Source organism: Geospiza fortis, unplaced genomic scaffold, assembly GCF_000277835.1.
Source record: "Geospiza fortis unplaced genomic scaffold, GeoFor_1.0 scaffold382, whole genome shotgun sequence".
NCBI lineage: Eukaryota > Metazoa > Chordata > Aves > Passeriformes > Thraupidae > Geospiza > Geospiza fortis.
In genome coordinates, this window is record NW_005054583.1 from 172,783 (window position 1) to 195,024 (window position 22,242).

The 22,242-nt window shown below is 37.9% G+C and overlaps 1 protein-coding gene across 1 annotated transcript in view; it reads right to left on the reverse strand.

Annotated features, from left to right (window-relative positions):
- Window positions 1-20,382: 20,382 nt before the first annotated feature.
- The window catches only part of FAM135B (family with sequence similarity 135 member B), a 193,706-nt gene continuing 191,846 nt past the window's right edge, over window positions 20,383-22,242 (reverse strand). Inside the window, exon 20 of the mRNA XM_005429890.2 lies at window positions 20,383-20,751. Coding sequence (XP_005429947.1) covers window positions 20,546-20,751 — 206 coding nt within the window. The 3' untranslated portion in view covers window positions 20,383-20,545. The remainder of the gene's footprint in view (window positions 20,752-22,242) is intronic.

The following is a 22,242-nucleotide window of genomic DNA, read 5'->3' on the forward strand; positions in this document are numbered from 1 at the left end:
TCTTTCCCTCCCTTCCTTTCTCCCTTTCCTCTGTGAACCCTTTTTTAAAATCATTGAAATAGTTTTTTTTAAACAGATGTGGACAAACAAAGAGGTTTTGATTAAGTACATGAATCCCCACTGAGGGGAACTGCAGGACTGAGCAAGTGCTTGGGGTTTGGTTGGCTCCGCAGTCACACCTTACATGTCCTCAGACACTGACTGACTTATGAACTTCCCACTGTATTCAAAGGCAAGACTACAGGAAGCTTGACAGCATGAGGGCCAGGGCCAGCTTGGATTGTTGAACAAATCAGACATCATAATTGTTACATGGTCCTTGTAACAACATGGACAGGAGAAGATAACTCTTCTTCCTGGCCAGAGCAGGTGGTGTGGTATTCTGCCCTGCTGAATTAAGTATGCCATGTAATTTATATCCAGCATTGAGACACTTACAATTCCCTACATAAATAACATTTCATTTGAGAGGAGTCCCAGCTATTTCTGTCAGAATGAGTAGTTATTGATAAGCATAAAAAAGCCTCAGAAAAGAGAGGGTAACATGGACAATTTGTTATTCATCACATCCTGGTATTGCAGAAAGAAACAGCCAGGAAAGCTGAACTAACTGCCCACTGCATTAATGCATCAATGCTGTGAGTTATCAGGAGTCTGCTGCCTCTGGAGGCCCCAGCAGGCATGGGCATTTTGTCAAAAAACATCAGTTACAGTTTGACAGCCACCAAACAACAAAAAAAGAGTGGGTTTTGTCACTGAGGTCTGCTTTGGCTCTAGGACAAAACTTGCTCAACCCAATGGGAAGGGACAATACCTCAGGCTAAGAAATAAAAATATAAATCTGGCAGTACTGACCTGTCTGTGGTGACACCAGATGTGAGATGAGATTTTGTTTTCCATCAATTTCTCCAATAAAAATTTAATATTTGTATTTGAAAACACACTGCTACTGCAGTGAAGAGAGGGGTACACTGAGGGAGAGGCACCTTGGGAATCATTTGTTACTATTTGTATTTGATTGTTTATAACTCCATGAGGTGCATGTGGCACACTGATAAGTGAGAACATCACCCACCTCTGCCACTAGTGAAGATGGAGTGGATGAACAAGACCCCTACTGATTTTTTTTACCTTTCTCTTTAGTTTAGATTGAGACACAGCCACTTGTGAGCCCAGACTGAATGCAGCAAAGCAGGATATCAGTCTGAGAAAAATTTTGGATCTCATATTTTACCTATAATTTTCACCTCTTCTATCTTTTCCTCATGACATATAAATGTAATCTTTGTAACATTATGAGATTTTAATGCTCTCGATCCTTCTAGTGTAGACTAACATTGGTTTAGTGTTCAGATGAGCACAGTGGCCACTAATTTACTCATGCTAACTCCTTTCAGAAAGCAAAATAAAATATTGCCTGGTTGCTAGCAAGACTGGGTAAATGTATTTTAAAATTTAAAGGGGGAAATGAGAGTAAGAGGAGAATTAACAGTTCACTTTATTATTTAAGAACTCCAGGAACTACTCAATAATTTTAAGTTTCTTAGTGTTAGGCATTAATTTCAAAAGCAATAAATAATCATTATAAATTAAGTCTATATGGGTGCTGAATTACTCTGCTGCTAAAACAAAATGAGCAAATTAACATATCTAATAAACACCAAACTCGTGCTTCAGTGTTTGTTTTGGTTTGGGTTTTTTGTTCAGATGTGTTCTCCTGCACACAGGAGTGAGAATTTAATACCTAAGTGGATTCTATCTCCCCATCAAATTTAAATGAAATTGGACTCCAGCTGAAATGCTTAGCAGGACAGTGTAAGCATCATTTCCTCAAGAAAATAGTCCACAAAACAGCTGAGGGAATACTGAAACTCCTTTATGCTGAGAGAACAAGTGGAACAGTGATACTTCTTCACCAATCACTACTCCTTCAGGATCAATTGGAAACCTCTTCTCCCTAGGCAGGCAGTCTGAGGATGTGTTTAATTGATTCCACTCTTCTGTTTTGTCTTGTTCAAAGGAGACGTCAATATTTGCTCTAATTGAGGAACCATTGAAGAATTTCTGTTAAAAGCCTTGAAACTGCAAATACTATAAGCACTCTTGTCTACTAGGAATATTGCTTTAAAATTGTCCTGATGAAGATTAATCAGGTGGTTAAAGGGTTGTGACATCATATGAGCATTTTCAGGGTTTCTCATTTCTTGGGTTTGTTTTGTTCCTGCTTGTTTCTCTTAGCACTTAAGCCTAACATTGTACTTGTTTCCTCTGTGAGTGATGAGTGATGAGCACTGCAGAGATAGCTGAAATAGTTTTTTATAAATGTGTCTGAAGCTTTAAAAGCCTCTGACAGAGTCTTGACTGAGTGTTCTCTAGCAAAATCCTTTTTAAGGTTTTTAAAAAATTATTACTTTTTATTGTTCTTCATTAGTTTATCTTGGTGTGTTTCATTCTACATTAGGAATGTGCTTGGTCTGGACTCTGAAATGTTATTTCAGCCATTTATCATCTGATTTGGAGGCTAGGCTGCACCCTTGAGAACAATGTGCTTAGTTGGATCTACAGGAATATCCTATCCAAAAAAAAAAAAAAATAAGGGAAACTGAGTTTTCTCAGTGCAGTCTAAAGTTGTACCACCAAAACTTCTATGAGCCAAGGACCACCATGAAGACTGTGCACTCCTTGAGTCTTTTTCCAATTAACCTGTAGTAGAGGATGGAAATAAAACTGATAAACCCCTTGGCAGTAAAAAAAAAAAAGATGTTTGACTCAAGCTGATTCAGTTCCCCTCTGGAAAAATTACATGAACAAGTAATTTTTGTTCCTGTGGGAAGTGCAGTGGGCAGGAGGGCATTCAACACATGCTGCTGGTGAGAGCAGTCCCAAACAGGAAGAGAGGGTTGGGGAAACGATTTGGTGTTTGGGCTTCTGTCATGGGAATTTTATCATGGAAATTTTCATCCAAGAGAAACTGAATAGCATTGCAAGAGGCTTGAGGGAAGGTAGGAGAATTCTGTCTGAGGATGTTTTCCATGACTTCCATGAAATTCAACTTCCATTTTCCTTGTATTCAATTCTGGAAAAAGCTCATACAAAAGGTTTTCACAGGGAGACTGTGACATTCACTATTTTAGGTTGGTTGAAAGAAAGATCACCCTCATATAATTAATTTCACTCTACATTTAGATCCCAAGATAAAGCAGAGAGTAGTGTCTGTGCCCTGAATCCTCCCCTCCTCAGGATTAAGAGGGAATGGAAGAGGAAGAGCAGTGGTATAATGTGATCCTGACATTTGCTGAGGAAGCCAGAAGGGCTGAAGCACTTCCACTTTACTTCTGACACATTTTCACCCTGAATTTTGTTTCTGGAGCAGAACTATGACACTTGGGTCTGACCTGAGCTGAAGAAAGTAGGCAAATGGACTTGTTCCATCTCAAGCCAAAGAGCTATCAAGGGTTTTCTAGAATGCTTTAAGAGAGCCCTAGTTTGGAAAGACCTCAGTGTCTCTATCAACTATTCATTTCCATCCATTTTAACAAAAAGAGTAGCAAGTACATAAGTAGCTCTTGTGCTATCCTTAGAGAGCAGCCAAGGTGTAGCAGAGGAACAGTGAAAAGTAGGTTCATTTCCTGCATCTGTTTTTTTCCAGAGACAACGACATTGGGAGACTTCTAAATAAATATAATGCAAAAAGACAAAACAAAAAATCTAAAATTAAACAACAATAGAAACCTGTTTAGTAACTATAGCACCACCAACAGCTGGCTTCCTGATAAAGAGGTTTAAGAGAATTTCAGTATTTAACTGTGATTTGACTTTTTGCTGTTGTTTGTGTTTATGCTGCCAAAAGTATGGCAACAGAGAAAACAGTTGTTCTAACACAGAGCTAATCTGTCTCTATGTATGAATCATCTCACAGAAAAGGAAATGCAGAACGCAAGTAAGCCAGAATCCTAAAAATGTTTCCAGAATGCACCCAGCTTATGCTTTCAGTTGAGCTTTGACATGTCACCAGTAGAATGGATTAAATTTTTCAATACAAGCTCTAGAGCATCATTCCTTAAAATCTCCTTCAGGATGTTCAAACTGAAGGAGAACTTCAGCCAAGTAGCAGATCTGCTCCATTTCAAATTCTGTATTTGCATATTCTCCACTGGAAAAACACAACCAAGATTTATCTTCATACAAAAAAATTATTCTCTGATTCTGGAATCATAGAACAATTAAGGCTGGAAAACACTTCTAAGATCATCAAGTCCAACTATCAGCCCAGCACCACCACGTCTACCACTAAACCATTTCTTAATTGCCATATCCATACATTTTTTAGTGTTTCTTGGGATGAAGAATCTACCGCTCCCCTGGACAACCTGTTCCAGTCTTTGAAAACCCTTCCACTGAAGAAGTGATTGTCATTTCTGGGAGGACTTATTAATAGCAAAGCTTCACTGGACATTTTAATGACAGCTGTAAGAAGCACAAAGTTGGTATTTTACTTCTGCCTCATGGCAATTTCTGTATAAAGAGCTTGATCTATTGAAATGTTTCAGTTAAATTTCAGGAAGCTCTGTGCCCTCTTCCTTTTTGATAGTGAAATATCCTAATCTTTGCTCAATTATTTTAATAAGAAGCAGTGAGTCCTGAACAGCCTGTAAAAGAAATCAGATTTGTGAGAACTCAGTGTTCATCTTCTGAGAACATCATGATGTAAAGCACGAAGCAATCTATGGGCACCAAGCCACATGCTGGGTCTGAATCCTCAATTTATGTCATCAGCAATGGGAAAAACATAAGGAAACTGTGATTCATATGCCCCCAAGGATACAGGGTGGTAGTCTAGAAAAGAGAAATTATTTACCAGCAGCAACATTTTAAATCAGAAGAACACACAGCTCCGCCTTTATGTCCAGTCCATCTGCACTTGGTTCTGTGCTTAGCCATGGTGTTACACTTACCTGAGGTTACTTCCAGGATCACATCCTTGGCCTGTCACAGCCCTGGCAGGTGCACAATGACATTCAAGGGAATGCAGAGCTTATTCTATTTGTATGAGCCAATACTGACCTCCTGTGGCTGCTGGCAAGGGCAAGACACTTCTTCCTCAGCCTTCCCTTGGGATTGTCCACTGCCTGTAGGACTAAGAACCCTTGTGGTTTTTTATGCTGGCAGCTTGGGAAGCCAACAAAAAAGTAACAAAATCTGAATCATCCTTGCTGTTTTCCTTCTGAATACTTGCAGTGGCAAAGGCTTTCCTGTTGTGTACGAAATTAGTTTGCAGGTTATTTGGGACTGTTAATGCCACCCCACTGGTTCACTAGTCAATGGCATTTCAGGTGTGGAGGAAATGACATGGACATGCAGGTGCTAGCTTAGTCTCAGAATTTAATATTGAGAATAGGGGCAAAGATGTGCTGCCTGTTTAGCCCTGCCAAAGATCTCACTTGTCGAAGGAGATGAGGCAAGATGCAGTTACACAACCACAAAATGCTCTTGGGAATGTCCACATCTAACCCAGACTGAACCAGACAGGGAGAGTCTGCAGTTACTATTGCTGGTGATTTAAAATAACTTTCTTTTGCCTAGCTATGTCTCCCTGCCATGTACAGATTGCTTTTATGATTTATCAAAGCTTCTTAAGGATGCTCTCTCTGAGCTGCCTGCTGCTTCTTTACAGCTAGTACAGTAGAGCACAGCTCTAGAGAGGTATTGCTGTATGTGCCCCACTTTAAGATCAGACAGGGTAATCCATAAATAACACTGGAGCTGAAAAGCTTGTGACAGCTTTGGATTATACAACCAGGAAAAATGCATGTTTGTGGAACGAGTTTGTGCTATTTAAAGTGAGACAATGTTATGAATTTGATATCCAAGTCCACCAAAATAATTTGAAACTCGGTAAAGAAATCACCATATCTGTATAAAACAAATTGATGGAGCAGAGTCAGGTATTTCTGAACTAATCTATCCTACTGCACAGTGCAAGCCAGACTTGTGTTTCTAAATCTTTAAGTCTGTGCAATGAACACCTCATGGTGCTTATGGGATGAATATATCCTAGATGCAGGTGCAAAAATTGCTGCTAATTATTAATTAATAGGTGAATTTGAATGCAAAATGCAGAAGACATAATGAGAGGGAGAAAAGGCAAGCAATAATGAAAGATAAAGCATTTTCAGTCTGGGTGTTCGTTCTTATTTTCAATGTCATGGCTGAAGGAAGAAAAGCACAGGCCAAGTTTCATCTGTCTCCATATGTAGGCAATTTTGTATTAATATGAAGCTATTAGTTGCCTACAGTAGAATTAAATGTAAGTATGGCACAGTGTGCATGTACTCTGTACTATCTGTGCTCTGCACTACGTGTACTCTGTATTATGTGTTCTCTGTACCACATGTGCTCTGTATTATCTGTGCTCTGTATCATGTGTACTCTGTATTATGTGTTCTCTGTACCACATGTGCTCTGTATTATATGTTCTCTATACCATATGTACTCTGTATTATATGTTCTCTGTACCACATGTGCTCTGTACCCTGTGCACGTCCTGTAGTGCTCTGTGCGCAGGTGTGTGTGTTTGTGTGTGACAGAGAGTGCATGAATGTGTCTCACTCCTTCTCTGACTCAAATCAGAGTGAAAACCTCTTTGGAGAGCAATAATAAAAACTTGATCAAGCCAGTGGAAGCTCTCAGGAGCCATTCAAGCTGAAGAACAGGCTGCTAAGGCCACCAACCACCACTCTGTGCATAGCAGTGTCTGAACAAGGACACCCAGAAGGATGAAATGCAGAAAATCCACACTTACTCTTTTCTTCAATAATTAACCCTCAATTCCAGCTCAAAAATTAACTCAAAGTCCAGCAGAGCAGTTTTGGCTTATTTGTTTTGCTAATTGCAGTCTAAACTGTGTAAATAAGTACTTGGGTCTTCACTAACTCAGTCTCTTTGAATTTGCCTTCTGACTTTTAAAGTCAATTGTTCATCACACTGGGTACTATCTTTGGTAATGGGCTGGGAACAAGGATTTGTTTGTGCAGGAAACACTGGCTAGAGGAAAAGGAGGGAAACACTGGAATATAGATATTATGGGAAGGGACACAGGTTGCAGCTACAGGTATGAGTTACATCTGATAGAACAGGACCAAAGCCCAACCACCCAAAAACTAGAACCACAGGGAACACAGTGTGCTTCCAAGTGCTGGAGAGGCTTTAGACCAGATTTGCTCTGGGCTATACAGAGCAGTATTTTACCAGATTGCCTACTTACACTTGGGTCACCAACCATAAAGGAAAAAAAAACGACTGTCCCTAGGCTGGAAAAGGCTATGAAAGATCATGTCACCCATGCTCTATTTCGTATTATTAATGCCTGTCACGGATTATCTGTGATTCTCCCCATTTCTCAAGGGCACATGTATCCTTCACTGTTACACTCCCCTGAGAAGTTATTCAAAGGGCCAAACTGAGCCTTTGTCCCTTAATAGGTACCTGCCTATTGCTTTTGAGAAAATAGAGGCCTTCTTTAAAAGTATTGCTCTTATGTTACTTTATTGGTCTAGGAATCCCACATGTCTATGACTAAAACCTAATCAGGATGTGGACTGTGCCACAAATTTTTTGGAAAACACCTGCTTCATTTTAGACAGCCATGACACCAAATCATGGTGTTTCTTCACTAGCAGTCCCCAGCACAAAATTAGATTCTGATGAGGATATAGTTTACCATGTTACCACAATTAAGTTCAGAAGAATAGTAAGGGTTATTTAGCAATTTTTTTAATAATGCACTAAAAATACCAGTTTGGACCAGACATCATAAAACTGGCATTGGTTTGGCTTTCCTGCACAGTTGTGATGACTCTGCCCTGGCATTGACCACAGTACCTGCTTATCTGCTTATCCTGATTGCTTTGAGGGGCATTCTGCCAAATCACAGAGAATATGCCAACTCCTGGATGTAACATTTTGAGGATGGACAAACAACTTGTTGGGATTAAGGTGAGGTCAATTCATTTTCAGCCTGTGAGAGTGGAATGCAATTATAATCAAAAGGAAAATGCATTTAACCAATGCACTAATTATGCCCTCCCTGCTGCTGGCCCCTTTGCCATTTGATATGATTGTGAAATGAGTTAGGAAAAAAACTATCTATACGGACACAGACACAACAACACAGCTCCTGCTGACTGCTAATCAGTTTGCAAGAGGAAGGCAGCAATGCCCTAAATTTTGTGGTCCCTCCCTGGTTCTCTAAGGGCTTCCATCAACTTCTCAATGTATTTGCTGTGTTTTGGAGTCTCTGGGTATGATAACTCTGAATAATTATTTTTCCTCAAGAATTGTCTGGAAGAGGGTAAAGCACCAGTTAGGACCAGGAAACTTCTGAAACTGGACTCTGATCTGCTTCAATTCCATCCTTCCAATTCCCATGTTAGATAACATGGGCTGTATCCCATTACATAACACTACACTACGCATGCCACCAACAGTCTGTAAATATCTGGAGAAAAATTAAACAGAGAGGGATATATCCTTGATAGAAGGATAAGCAGAAGCTTGTGTTGCTGATGTACAGCTGAGAGTAATTTAAAGTACAGATTAATTTTTATGGAAATTGTGAGTTAAGACCAGTACTTATGGCTAGAGTCCCTGTCTATTTGGTTAGAGTAAGAGCAGAAATATGTTTTACTTGTTGGTTAACTAACTTTAATGGTTGGTTAACGTGGCCATAGAGTCATGAAGAAACAGCAAATCCCTCCAACCCCAGCCCACCAATTTCCATAACTTCCTGGTGACAGTGTGCAGCCAAGTGTAAGAAGTTCTCAATTGCAACATATGAGGCCAGAGGAACGGAAATCAAGTCTACTTATGAATAATGTTCCTGAAACTCATTCTTAAATATTGAACATGAAAACACCTACAAAATATCCTAGAGTTTACTGATTTTCTGTCTTCAAGGTTTTGCTGTTTCAAGACCTTGTTTCAAGTGTCATTTATTTCACTGGTTAAAAAGAGCTCCATGTTCAAGGCCTTTTAGGTCATGATTATTTTACTTCATAATTCTGTATTCAATAAGTCAGAGATGGTTTTCACTGTTCAAACAGAAGGTCAATCTGAAGCACAGAATCATAAAATATTTTGGGTTGGAAGGGATGTGAAAACCACCTTGTTTCAATCTGCTTGCCATGGGTAGAGACACCTTCCACTAGACCATGTTGCTCAAAGCCCCATCCAGCCTGGCCTTGAACATTTCCAAGGATAAGGCACCAGCCGCAGACCTTCATATAGCTCATCTATTTTCTTGTAATTGAGCATCTTTTATTCTACTTCTCTTTATCACTCTCATCATATTTGCTGTGAGCTACATGGACAAAAGGGATTAGGGAATTTCCTAATCAAGAACCACAGAAAGTACAGACAAAAGGAAGCAAAGATTTTATTGACATTTCTTTACACAGAACACAAGCTACACAAAATGCCACGATAAAGCATATGTAGAAAAATAGTAGAATCATATTGGCACTGATGACTATTCATTATTAATATAATATTATTATTATCATTATTATCATCATCATCATCATCTTATTATACAGGTTTCATCATAACCATAATAAATAAGCATTAAAATTTCACAGTGGCATTATAAGCTTTACATTCATGATCTTATTTATACAAGGGACCATGTCAGATTTCTTCAGCTTTTTTGTATGGTCATGATTCAAAGTAGTAGATTTAAAAATTAAAAGCCCTTTCCCTTAACCTATAAGGATCTGTCCACAGTAATCCATTGACTTGATCCCTTGGAGAGGTCTGCATTGGTCTTAAAAGACATTACTTTTAAAACACATTTGACCAACTGGAAAATTGGCCTTAAAAAGAACGCAGAACATTTGTTATCTTGTGGTGGTCTGACTTTGAGATGCCATGGATGCTGCTGGTTGCCATTTGTTAAGATCTTGTGACTGTATAAAGCTCTTCCCCAGGTCAATCCACTTGCGGATTTGGTCCACTATACCAAGAATGCATTTGAACAGCATTTCTCAGGATCAGACCTTTAATAAAGACTTTGTGAATGCTGTTGAATCTGAACCTACATTCCAAGAAAATTGATTTGCATTTCCATTTTCCTTAAAATATCACAGAATTGACTCAACTTCACATGTTTCCACTTAGTGAGATTAGTTTTGGTTTTTTGATGTAAGTCTCAAATCTTGACAGACATAGTTAAAGAAAATTGAAGTGTATGGCAGCTGACAAATGTTCATTAGGGAAAGGGAAGTAAATTAGACAGAGGCAGACAGAGCGTGTGTTGTAAATCTTGGTGTCTTAAAAAAAAAGCACAGATTTTCTAAGCTCTCAACCTCTAATTATTGCTGCTTCTGTCTGATTTGAAATAATTCTTGAGAAACATAACTGCCTCAATCAAATATAATAATGTTTCATTTAAAAGTCCAAACTCTAATGTCACAGGATGGAATCTGCTGTACTTGCATTCAGACCACAGAAAGGGCTATAATTAAAAATACCATAGACTACTCATCTGCAAAGTTCAGCCTCAATATCAAGTTACTGTATAAATTCAAATTTGCAGAATGTTGTAGTTACTGTTACATGCACCAGTTATATCATGCATATTGCTTGCCCTGAACAATCAGCCCCAAAGGAAGTACTTGGAGAAGGATATATCTCTGATGCTTTGCTTTGCAGCCTGTGTGCACAAACATGGGCATGAATCCAATGCTAGTATTTTACATCCACTTTGCAAGAGTACAAATGGTTATCAAGGTCAGGGGCCAACCTCTTGATTTTGTATAGTTTTTTTATGATTAAAAACCCCACACATTTGAAATGCTTCAAGCTGAAATTACTCATTTGAAACTCAGCCCAATATTATTTGGCAGTTGTTTATCTGAAAAACCTCAAACCATATTATTTCATTCAAAAAATTTTATACCTTTCCCTTGTTAACTAAAAATTGTAACAGTGTGCAACCACTTTCAGAGCTAATTATTTACAGGAAACAGTAGGGTTTAATTCCAAGAGGTATTTTCTAAATATTTAATAAATAAGTAAAAGGTAACTGAAACACAGGCTAATGATCTTCACAGAACTATGCTCCTGTCTGTTTAGTTCTAGTCCACATGTCAGTTGAGGAACAGTGAAGGTCCAATTTTAGGTGTTACCATTGAGCTGGGAATTAATCCAGCAGTGTAAGGAGTTTCATTTGAATAGATACTGTAATAATGTGGTTACTTCTGCTGCCATTGTTAACTTTAACTGTTAAAAAGTCAAAGTCTGATTTTGAGAACTACAATTTTAACACACTTTGAAGAAAGTGTCATTAAACCAAGAATATGGTTCCAGTGTCAAAACCAGAGTAACTGTGTTTGTACATTTCATACAGAGAAAGATAAGACATCAATCGAAATCTGCCTCAGAGATGTGTTTTGTTTGTAACACAAACTAGAATGTTTAATTTTAAGTGCCTGAATTTGCAGCATGGAACACAAGGCTAAGAAAGAGGACAGAATTCACCTAACTTTCTTTATTGGCTAATTAGACTCATCAACATAAACTTCCTCTAAACAAGAAAGAAGATCTCCCAACAGACAAGTCTTTCCCACTTAACGCTTGTATTGTTCATTGGAGGTAATTCTGTATATAGAGAAAGTTTAATTGTCTGCTGTCTCAGATGCTGTGGCTAATTGTCTAAACATAATTGAAGGGTAGAGATTTAAGATCAGATTTTCATTTTTTAAAGGACTGGAGTATATTTTAAGGGAATTGTAAAGATGATTGATGCCAGAGTCTAAGACAGTAATAAATAGATTCATTGCTCAAGTCCAAGGAAACAACTTTTAGCTTAAGCTGTTCCACTTGTAAGGAATCTTATTATTAGAGACAAATCCAAGTAGAAAAATATCAACAATTTTCAATTTACTTCTGAACTTTGTGTTTTGGAATATGCTGACCTGTGTTAACTTTTACCAAAAATCCAATAATATTCTGGATTATTTTGATGAATTGCATAGGATTTTGGAAGGTGTTCTTTTCGATTTCTCTGTCATTATTGCCATCTCATTGGGGTATATTCCTGTCACATCCTGGACAGAAGAAGGGTTTATCTTTGTCTTCTCCTCAGTCTGTCAGAGCTATATCTATACTCTGACTCACCTGGAGACCCAAAAAGGAATGGGACAAAACATCAGTGCATGTTTTTTCTTGGCAAAACAAACACAGTAGAAAATGAACACAAGATACTCTATGAATACTAATGGGTTTTCAGTGGTGTGGGTTTTTTTCCAGACATGCAGTGGCAAAGGAATACCATGGCTTGTCCAGACTTCTTGACTGATCTCCTTCATATTTCATAAGAAGATTTAACTGCAGAAAAAGGAAATAGCTAATTTCCCAAACTGGAAGCAGTCAAATATATAGAAGACTAAAATTAATAAGAGTGGCAAAGCTGATAAATCATTGATCTACCGGCTTAAAAAATGAATGCTTGGTTGAAGAGGATGGATGTCAAGGAAAATTAAGAGACAGTGACAGGCTTCCTGTCTTAGGAGACAGGGAGCTCAGTTTGACATGTTGCATTAACCACAGAAACCACGGGGGTGGTAGATAACACACATCAAACTCATGGCTGCTTAGATAAGCTTTGTCAGCTAATGGTGTGCCACGAGGTTGAAAATCACTGCACAAAACAACCTGCCTCCTCCAATGAGGTGGATGAAGCCAAGAAATGGCTCTTTCACAGCATGCGGATGAAGCCAAGAAATGGCTCTTTCACAAGAGCTCTCGAGGACAACCAATGTAAACTGTCCCCAAAAGCAACAGAAACCTGTTTGACTGAATGGTCACCACCAGCTTCGTCCTAAGTATGCTGTGGTATGGAATATATACACTGTGTATGGGAACACAGGTTCATCTCTTATGGGAATAACATACAGCTCCTATGGGAAAAGACATCTTCTGTTTACATATGTATTTGGGGTACACATAATATGGGAGAGATTACATACAAGAACTATATTTATATCAGCATTTTTACTGAGAGTGATGACTCATTTCACATCAAAAACATTCCCACTCAGTCTTTCCCATGCATGTAGCTGCATATTTAATAGTATCAGAAATGCCTTGGCCTCTTTGCGCAGCTGGGAATGATGCACATAGTCTTATCCATATAAAAGCAGCAAAGAGTAAGTGCGAGAACAGGTAGATTCCTAATAGCACTTATGCTTTCAGGAAGGAATTACAAAGTTCTTAAATTAGTTCCTTGAAATATGGGAGTTTTCAGCACCAAAAGCTGTTATTAGTGTAACCCCATTTACAGGATGAATAAAAAAAGCAAGGTCATCATCATATTCCAACCACCCACTCCAAAATAAAAGACAATTACTGAAGACTGGACTTTCATGTGGACAAGAGGGGGTATTTTGTTCTTTTGCATAACTTGTCTGTGTTTGTAGCTGATATCTTTCAAAGACTGGAAGGCATGGTGGATTGTGTAATAGTTCACTGTATCACAGTTTCACATTTGAAGAGCAGAAGATACTTGAAGACAGGAAACTCCATGCAATTAGCATAGAGACATTGGACTTATGGAATATATATGTGTGCGTGAAAATCCATTTCAGAAAGATATGGTTAGGTTGCTACTCAGATAAGAGCATTTTGCAGCACATTGGGTGAAAGTAGAGAATTGAATTTTCAAAAGCAAAGAAATCAAGTTTCAAGGTTGTAGCAGAAGTTAATTTAGTCTGACCTTTTGCATAAGATGAGTTTATACATATTTATTCCTTATGCTTTTGTCCTGTGAGGGGAAGGCCTGACTCATCTGCATTTAAAGCATTCTAACTGTTTAACACTGATTAAACTCTTTTCATAAGCATTTCTATTCAGTGCATGGATTTCTCTTGGGGAAGTGCAGATGTATTACACAGGTTTCCTAAAACAGAGAAGAAACACCAGTAGCCCTGGTCACACTGGGCTTCCTCAATATCTGTGTCCAAAGTACAAATTAATTCAGAGGGGGCTGGAAGATTCCAGTTGTGGCAACAGGAGAACAGCTCCAGCTCTTTGGATTAAAGCCTCAGACAGGGAGAGGATGGGATGAGTGCCAGCAGCCAGAGGCCCTCCTGAACAGGAAAAAGGCACCAGTCTGCAGCAGAGCAACCATGCAATGCACTTTGCCAGTTCCTGGTGCCTCTTAAACCCAGTTCAGGGTTGAGAAACTTGAGGGGACCCAACAAAAGATCGCCAAGAGGGTGAGGGGGTCTAACACACAACTTCTGAGCACAGACTGAGCTAGGCTTGTCTAGCCTGGCATAAAAAACACCAAGTGACAAAGAGCTATCTGAAAGCATGGAAAAAGAAGTTACAACTGTACCAGAAGCAAGAACAACCCCACGGAATAAAAAGGTGGGTTAAAAAAACAGTAACAGAAAAAGCTGCAGCTGAGAAAGTTTAAATTGGATTTTAAAAAAATTGTTGTTGTTTACTTGGTTTTTTTTCCCTAGGAGTGATATATAGTAGTTGAGAAGGTATTCCAGAGTAGCTATAGTATATCCATCACCAGATGTTTTTAATATCCAGCAGGAGAAATATATGGCTGACCTTACAATGAGATTCATGATAATCTTGCTTTGAACGGGAATTATACAGGGATACTTCCAGCTGCTCCTTCTGAAACAAAATATTCTGTCATCTGTAACACATCTGGATAGGTGCATGGCAGTCTTCATAAAGGGCTGAGAAAATTGACTGGAATGAATGTGTGAGCACAATGTCCCACTCCTGGAAAAATGGAATAGCAGTGCTGGATATATTTGTGAATCCCTGTCTGCACAGACTTCACAGTAAATGGAAGAGATGCAGTCAGGTCATGGAAAGGTGACCAAGCAAATATGGGAATGTCTGGACAAAGAACAGTCGTTTAGGGCAATTTAGGTGTCTCAAAGGAATTGTAAATTAAGGGAACCATGAACAGAGCCAGGACCAGAACCTTGCAGTGGTTATGTTTGATCCCAAAGGCAAAACCAAACCAGAGGAGAGTGAACTGCAGCTAATCAATCCCCCCACTATGAATTTCATTACTCCAAACATCAATGGTCTAATTTTTAATTCAGTAATTATTTGTCCTGAGACTGTGGTACTACAGCCATAAAGTAACTGCATTAACAAAGATGAACACTAACTCCAACAGACCTGTATTTATTCTGGTTTATAGCTTGAAAACAATTCAATGATTAAATAAACACTGAAAATTTGGAGGAGGATGTAAATTTAGCTAGAAACTGTCAATTAGATAACATTAACTATCAAAACTGCTGAGCATGTGTTTTGAAATAAAGAAAAGCACTCCATAGGAGTTCTCTATGGACATGACCTTTAGCATCTAAATAACCAGCTAGAGTGAAATATGTCAGGCTGTTCTGATGATAATTTATAAATGGAAATTTAAGTCCACAAAGAAAATAATCATTCAGCTAGGCTGACACATATTGGCATGCTGAGACTGCCTCAGAAATGCTCCATGACTATTCATTATATATTAAATTTCATGGGATATTTGCATAAGACTTCACAAGTGTCTAAGCCTGTTATTAGAAGTTCTCATCTTTCTCCTTCATCACCACTCTCACTATTTTAAATGCAGAGGTAGGAAAAAAGAGAACTTCTTTTTTTTTTTTTTTACACACAAAAAGCCTGAAGAAAACTACAAATTCCAATGAAAACTTTTCTTGAATTCCCAGTTTTCACACTGTCTTGTGATAGCTTTCTCTCTCAAGTGTGGCTCTTTTCTGGCAAGGGAACAGTGGAGAGGATTGGTCAGTGGATATTTATGAAATGCTTTGAAGTAAAATAGTGCTCAGAATTTGTGTAGGTAATTCCAAAGCTCTGTGCTAAGAATTCAAGTCTTTAGAAAATAATCCTTTAAAGCCAAAAAAATTCAATTTCCTCTATTGTCAGTGGAAAGACCTGATTTTGAAAACAAATTTTGAATTTAATTCATTAAAGGGAAAATGAGCATTCATTGTAGGCCAGAAAAAGACCCATTCCGTGACAGATTGTAAAGGAGCCTTATTTATATTGTAAATGTTTGCTTTTGGTCAAAGTGAGCAGTCAAAACTTGCACCCAGGTATGGAAAACTGAAGTAATCCAGTCCACAAATGCTGACCCTCCAGTTCCTGTTGATGTCTTAGACACCCAGAAAGTGAGTCATATAAATTACCTTGATAAGGAATGGAGATAAATAACCCTAAATGCTACCAAAGCACAAAACAAGATCACTCCTGCAGATTTTCAGTAGCACCTACCTCTCTTCACTGACTACAGATTGAAATTAGGTCTTTTATTTTAGTAGAAAAAATTCATTTTGCAACAAGTTTCAAAGCAAAAATTAGGTGAGGAAATTAAACAGGACAAATTCTATAATTCTCCAAGAAAAAATTCCAGAGGATTCTGAAGATGGGGTTCTCTTTTTTCACAAATTGAAAAAAAACTCCTTGAAAATCCTTAGCCCAGATGCAGAAAGAACTTACTATTCTGTCCCTCATCTACACACACTTACTGCAGAAATACTGCAATTTCTCTCCATCCATACTTTAAAAAATCCATTTCAGAAGATATGAAATTCTTTTGAAATTGGGAAGAAATGGGCTCCAGGAAACCCAGAATAGCAGAGAAAAATTTATTCAGCAATTAATAAAGGCATGATCATAGAATTATAGATATCCACTGAATTTTTATAACCACACTGTCTTCAAGTTCTTCAATTTTTTTAAAACAGTTAATGTCAGTCCTCTTAATTGTTATAGTCTGCTTCTGGAACTTCTTGTCTTTCTTCCATCCCCCTATCTTTGTCTCTGTCTTTCAAAGCCTTGACATCTGCTGGCTCTGCTCCTCTTTTTCTACACGTGGGCTATCACCTTCCCCCCAGAGAACTTGCTCATCTGGGCTACAGCCCACAGTTCACCTCTGACACTGGAAAACTGCAATAGCCAAATGCACTTCACCTGGTGGAGATCCTCCAACTCCTTATTAGTTTTAAGCTTTTTAGATGCTAAAAAAACAACGTTGGAATGCTGGGTTTGTTTTTTACTTAACTGAAGAATCCTTTAGAATTGAAGAGAATTTCACTTCAAATACAGCTGACACTAATATTGACAAGCCAGAAAAAAAGCCCCAAGGTTTGTCCCTCTGTCCAAGGTCCTGAAAAACTCAGAGAGCTTCACTGAAGATTTTAAGCCCTGCCCCCATAGATAGAGGAAGCCAAAGGGGACTTTTGAAGTTTGCGGGGAAAATCCTTGCAGAAATACTGCAAATGTACTTAAATGTATTTTAAAGGGCTTTATGTGAAAGGAAAAGATATTGGAATTCCAAAGGTTATGACATAAACAAAGATGCTAACTGGGCACTTTGCTAATTTTTATGAGGATAATTCTTGCTGTATATTTCTTTCCATGTAAATACAAATCTGAAAATAAGTCCGTGCTGATTACTATACTTTGATGAAGTTCAAGAACTTATATATTATTTATATTATAATGACAATGCAGATTTCTTTGCAGTATTGTCTATACAATTGAGTGGATTTATAGTACTTAGAGACAATGTCCCATTAAAAAGAATAAAAGAAGAAAAAGTTAGGAAGGCTATTCTGAGAAGTTAAAATGGAAGCTCAACTAGACCACTACTGCCAATATATCCCACAATATTCTGCCAAGAATCATAAAATCTGTGTCTTATCATTTGACAGGAATGATACTTCCCAGATTTTTCTGAGGTTCCACAGGAGCTTTCTTCCATACTGCACAAGATGTAAGTTATGTGGACCTGATCCAAGTCTATAAACAATCCAACTCCAACTCTGAAATCTGACTGAGCCATCAAAGGATTCTATATGAATAGGAACACCTTTAGGTATATTTATCCATCAGTGAGAGCACTGGTAGGAGTACAGAACATCAAAGTGAACTTGGAAAGACCCATCACCTTCTGCAGCAAAGCAGAGACCTTTTCCCATGTCCATTCTCTCAGTCATGCAAACAGAAGTCTGGGAATGCTGTCCAATGCACAAGGCAAGGCAAGAACCTCCCATCTGAGTATAAGAACAGCTACACTAGCTTGTTTTCAGACTCAGGACTGTGAGAGTTGGTGAGTGAGACCTGGAAATAAGCAAACTTCTTTGAATAGACTGTGTACACTCACACAGCAGGCATGTATATAGGTGTAAAGTCACTTCTTTCTAAATGTTTTCCAAAATTTTCAGTTTGCAGACTCATGAACATTTTCTACAAGTGGACCAGACCCTCATACAGCACACTGGAGGTTGCTTATGGTTAGAAGTTGCTTTTCTTTCCTGTTTTTCCATATAGGAGTACTACTCCTGGCTCAAAAGGGCTGCACTATATAATAGCTCCCCCACCATGTCCCATTATATTTAAAATTCTGTAGACAATTTACTGAGGAAGAAGTTGTGATATGTCCGTGCAGCTGGCACTAGACTGCTGAGGCCAAAAAGTGAGAAAGAATTCCCAAACAAGAAGTGGAAACCACAGATTTCCTCATAGAATTCATTTGTTAACTGAGTAAAACTGACTGTTAACATTTAACAGTCAATCTGTAAGGAAAAAAAGAGAAAAAGAGAGAGCGAGACACACTAGTATGTACCTATTTAATTCAAGTACTGAGGTATTGTTTAAGAAAATTGTCAGTATTGAATCACACCATGGAATTGTTCCCATAGAATTTCTGCCTCTATGAGGGCACAAGGTTTTTATGTGTAATACTTCTTTTCAGGTGGTTTAGTCTCACCTTTTGGTATTTACCTTCTTTCTCCTTCCTATTTTAAAAACATGCATCAGTTATCAAGCCAGCCTTCTTCCTTTACCAGCATAAACTCTTTTCTTGAACTAATTTTGTGGTTTTCACTTTTTTTCTTTTGAGAAAAAATTAGTTTTACTTTTTGCAACTACAAATATTTCCCTGTGGCTGTGATGTATTTTGTCTTCATTTTGTATTCTCTTATTTCACCAATCCCCACCATCTTGATCTTAATTTACTGATGGGAGTCTTGACACCTAAACCCAACTGTGTAATTTTTTTATAGCCATTGCTAGAATACATGGAGACTTGTTAATTTTCATTTTTAAACAAATTGTATTTGCTTTAAAAAATTGCCTGCTTTGTAAACAAAAATAATTGTGAAGAATTATCCACTTTCTCTTTTTTCAAAAAACTCCTATGACATTGAAAATTCATGAAAATGTTATGAAAATGTGCAGAAAGCTATTGAAATTTGTCACTTTAAATCTGATAACTTTGTGATAAAAATCCTACTGTAAATTTAATGAAAAAATTAAAAATTGGGAAATATGTTCTTTTTCAAAACTCTTAAAAACAACCTAGATATCATTGCATGAAAAAAGTTTTAAATAGTTCAACCAGCTGTAACCATATAATAATTAGGACTGTATACAGCACTGCAAATGGCCATTAACAAAGCATGCAGAGAGTATTGCAGAGGATCTTAAGACATTCTTATATTTTTAAAGCTTTCCACAATCCTTGCCATTCTATATCTCCAGCCTTTATTTTTCCAAATATTTGGGGTTTTCAAGGGTATAACTGGCTAGACTTTGAATTCTGTATCAGTGTAATAAATTAAAAAAAAAAAATTGTTGGAACAAATGGACTTAGATACAAATGCAAATGTAAAAATTTTAACTTTAGGATTGTAACACAGTCAGTTATGATCTTCTATAAATGTAAACAGAAGAAATGTCAATAGATGCCACTGATATTTTACAAGTAATCCAATATAGTCCTCTTGGTTTGGCAGCTTGTAACTCAAATTAAATTCTTCCCAAACTACAGTTGGGTCTTCTTTTTAAAGACAAATATTAATATTTGTTCATTCTATGTAAAATATTTTACTCCTTTCCATTATTTGAATGTATAATTTGTATGTTACAAATTATTACCAGTAATGGAACCATCCAGATATTTTATTCCATCAAACAGAAAGACTGAAACTTTCATAAATGGTTTTCAGACTTTTCAGTCCATCACAAAGAAGGTTTTAACCTGAGTTGACATACACTTGTTTCCTTGTGTGTTAACTATCCCAAAAGTGCTACAAATGTAGAGCTTTGTTAATACATAAATAAGTAGTAAATCAAGGACAGACAAGTTCCTGGTTTAATATTCAGAAGAAATGGGAATTATATTGGTCCAATCACATTTAGAGAATTAACCTTCTTATTCTGATTCTGTACTTCAGGAGTGGCTCATGTCTTTATATGGACAAAAAAACCATAAAAACTGAAGAGGAATATTTATTTCTTCCAAAAGCACCAATACTTGGAAGCTTGAATGCCTTAAAGCCATAGCACTTTATTCTCAGAAAGAGAAATGGAAATGGAAAGTTTGGAAGTCCCACCTGATCTCACTTCTTACATTGCACTCTGTTGGCTAAGGAAGTCTCCTCCACCCAATGGAAAGGTTGGCCTCTGTTACCCCATACTTCAGGCACTATTTGAAGTAGTTGAGTCCTGCCACGAGGAAAAACTTCTCCAGGAAAAGTTCGGAGTCCAGCACAGCAATGTGGGCAGCCCGGCCTATCAACGTGTTGGCGGTGTTAGGCAGAGCATGAAACACGTTGTGTCTGATCAACGTGCAGTCCTTGGCCCCAATCAAAGGCTGGAGCAGGTTGTTGATCATTTCTGCGTAAACAGGACCTGAAAAAGGGTTGAAATATCATAACTACACACCAAAGCTCCCAGATCCTCTCTTTTCTTCCAGTGTCATTTAATTACAGTCTCAGTGAGAAGGAAAATGGAAGCAAGGCCAAAATAAATGTAAGAAACAGCAATCTAGTTCAAAGATTTGCCAGGTACCAGAGTGGTGCTCTGATATATGGTTTCTTCGAGCTAGGTCTTATAAGCTCTTGGAGATTTATATCACACCCAAGATAGCTCAGCTACCTACCTTAGAAGGCATAAAATCATCAGGATGGCTTCTGTGGTAGTGTTGGAAACAGAAAAGTTTTAATAAAAGGAAAAATAACAAAACTCCTTACAGAGAAAACCTGAGCCAAGTGCAAGAGGTTCTTGCTTCTGGTAAAACACCCCACAAAAGCAATTAGTTTCTTTGTTCTCTTCATTTTCCAGTAAATTGTTTAGGCTGGACTTTTTGGCTTCTTTCTAATTAGCTATCCTTAAGTTTGAGGTGAAATCCCCAAGGTCCTATGAGGTGTCTTTTTACCTAATTGAGGAAAGAAACTTCTAGGCTTTTTTCCTTTTTTAAGGAGACAAAGAATAGTTTCGTCACTCCATCAAGAGGGGCCACATTCCTACAGTGCTCATCTAATGGAGGCACTGGCCATGAGGAGGGATCTGCTGAAGCTGCTTAGCATGAGCCTGGGACATCCTCAGCCAGTGTTTCCTCTGTCAGTGAAGAAAATGCTCATGCCTGTTTTAAGGGAGTGGGGTTGGACTCACACTGCCTATGAATTCAAGTGTGAGAGGGTCTGGAATGACACAAGTCCATTTGGATTTCTCTGGTGATTCTAATGCAAGAAAGGCATAATGTAGAGATAGTTGAGGTGTTTATAGGGGCAGAAACAATAGCTCAGGAAACATTTGCAGATAAATTATTTGATGTTTTGATAAATGTAATGATCTGCCTCCCACTAGATAAATATGTACCCAAGGAACAAACACTGTAGGTGAGTTGAAGAATTTCCTTTTAATTCATGTCTGAGGTAGGTAGAAAGAGCTGTCATTTAAGTAAGAAGTGTGAAGGCAGCCATGCTGATTATTGGGCCTGTGTGCCTCTTTCTGCTTCTGAAGAATACCTCAATTTCTAAGTAATCATATATGTGAAATGGGTATGAAATTGCCCTGAACATTATTCCTGGATGTGGCATCAAACTGAGGCCATGAAACATTTTATAAATGAACAAGACTGCTAATAACAAAAGCAATACACACAGCCTGGGATCACAGGAGGGCCTCTGGTGATGTGAGTCCTGATGTGTTTTACAGATTTTATTACAAAAAATATGATTTTAGATCTGTCCCTTAAATTATCTTGCAGTCATTTAAACACTATTACAAAAAAAGGGAAACCCTCCTGACTTTGTATGTGTTGAGAAAGATTTCATTATGTGAACAAAAGGGGAGACAGTACAAGTAAATCAGTAGACTACAGAAAAACATTGTCAAGAG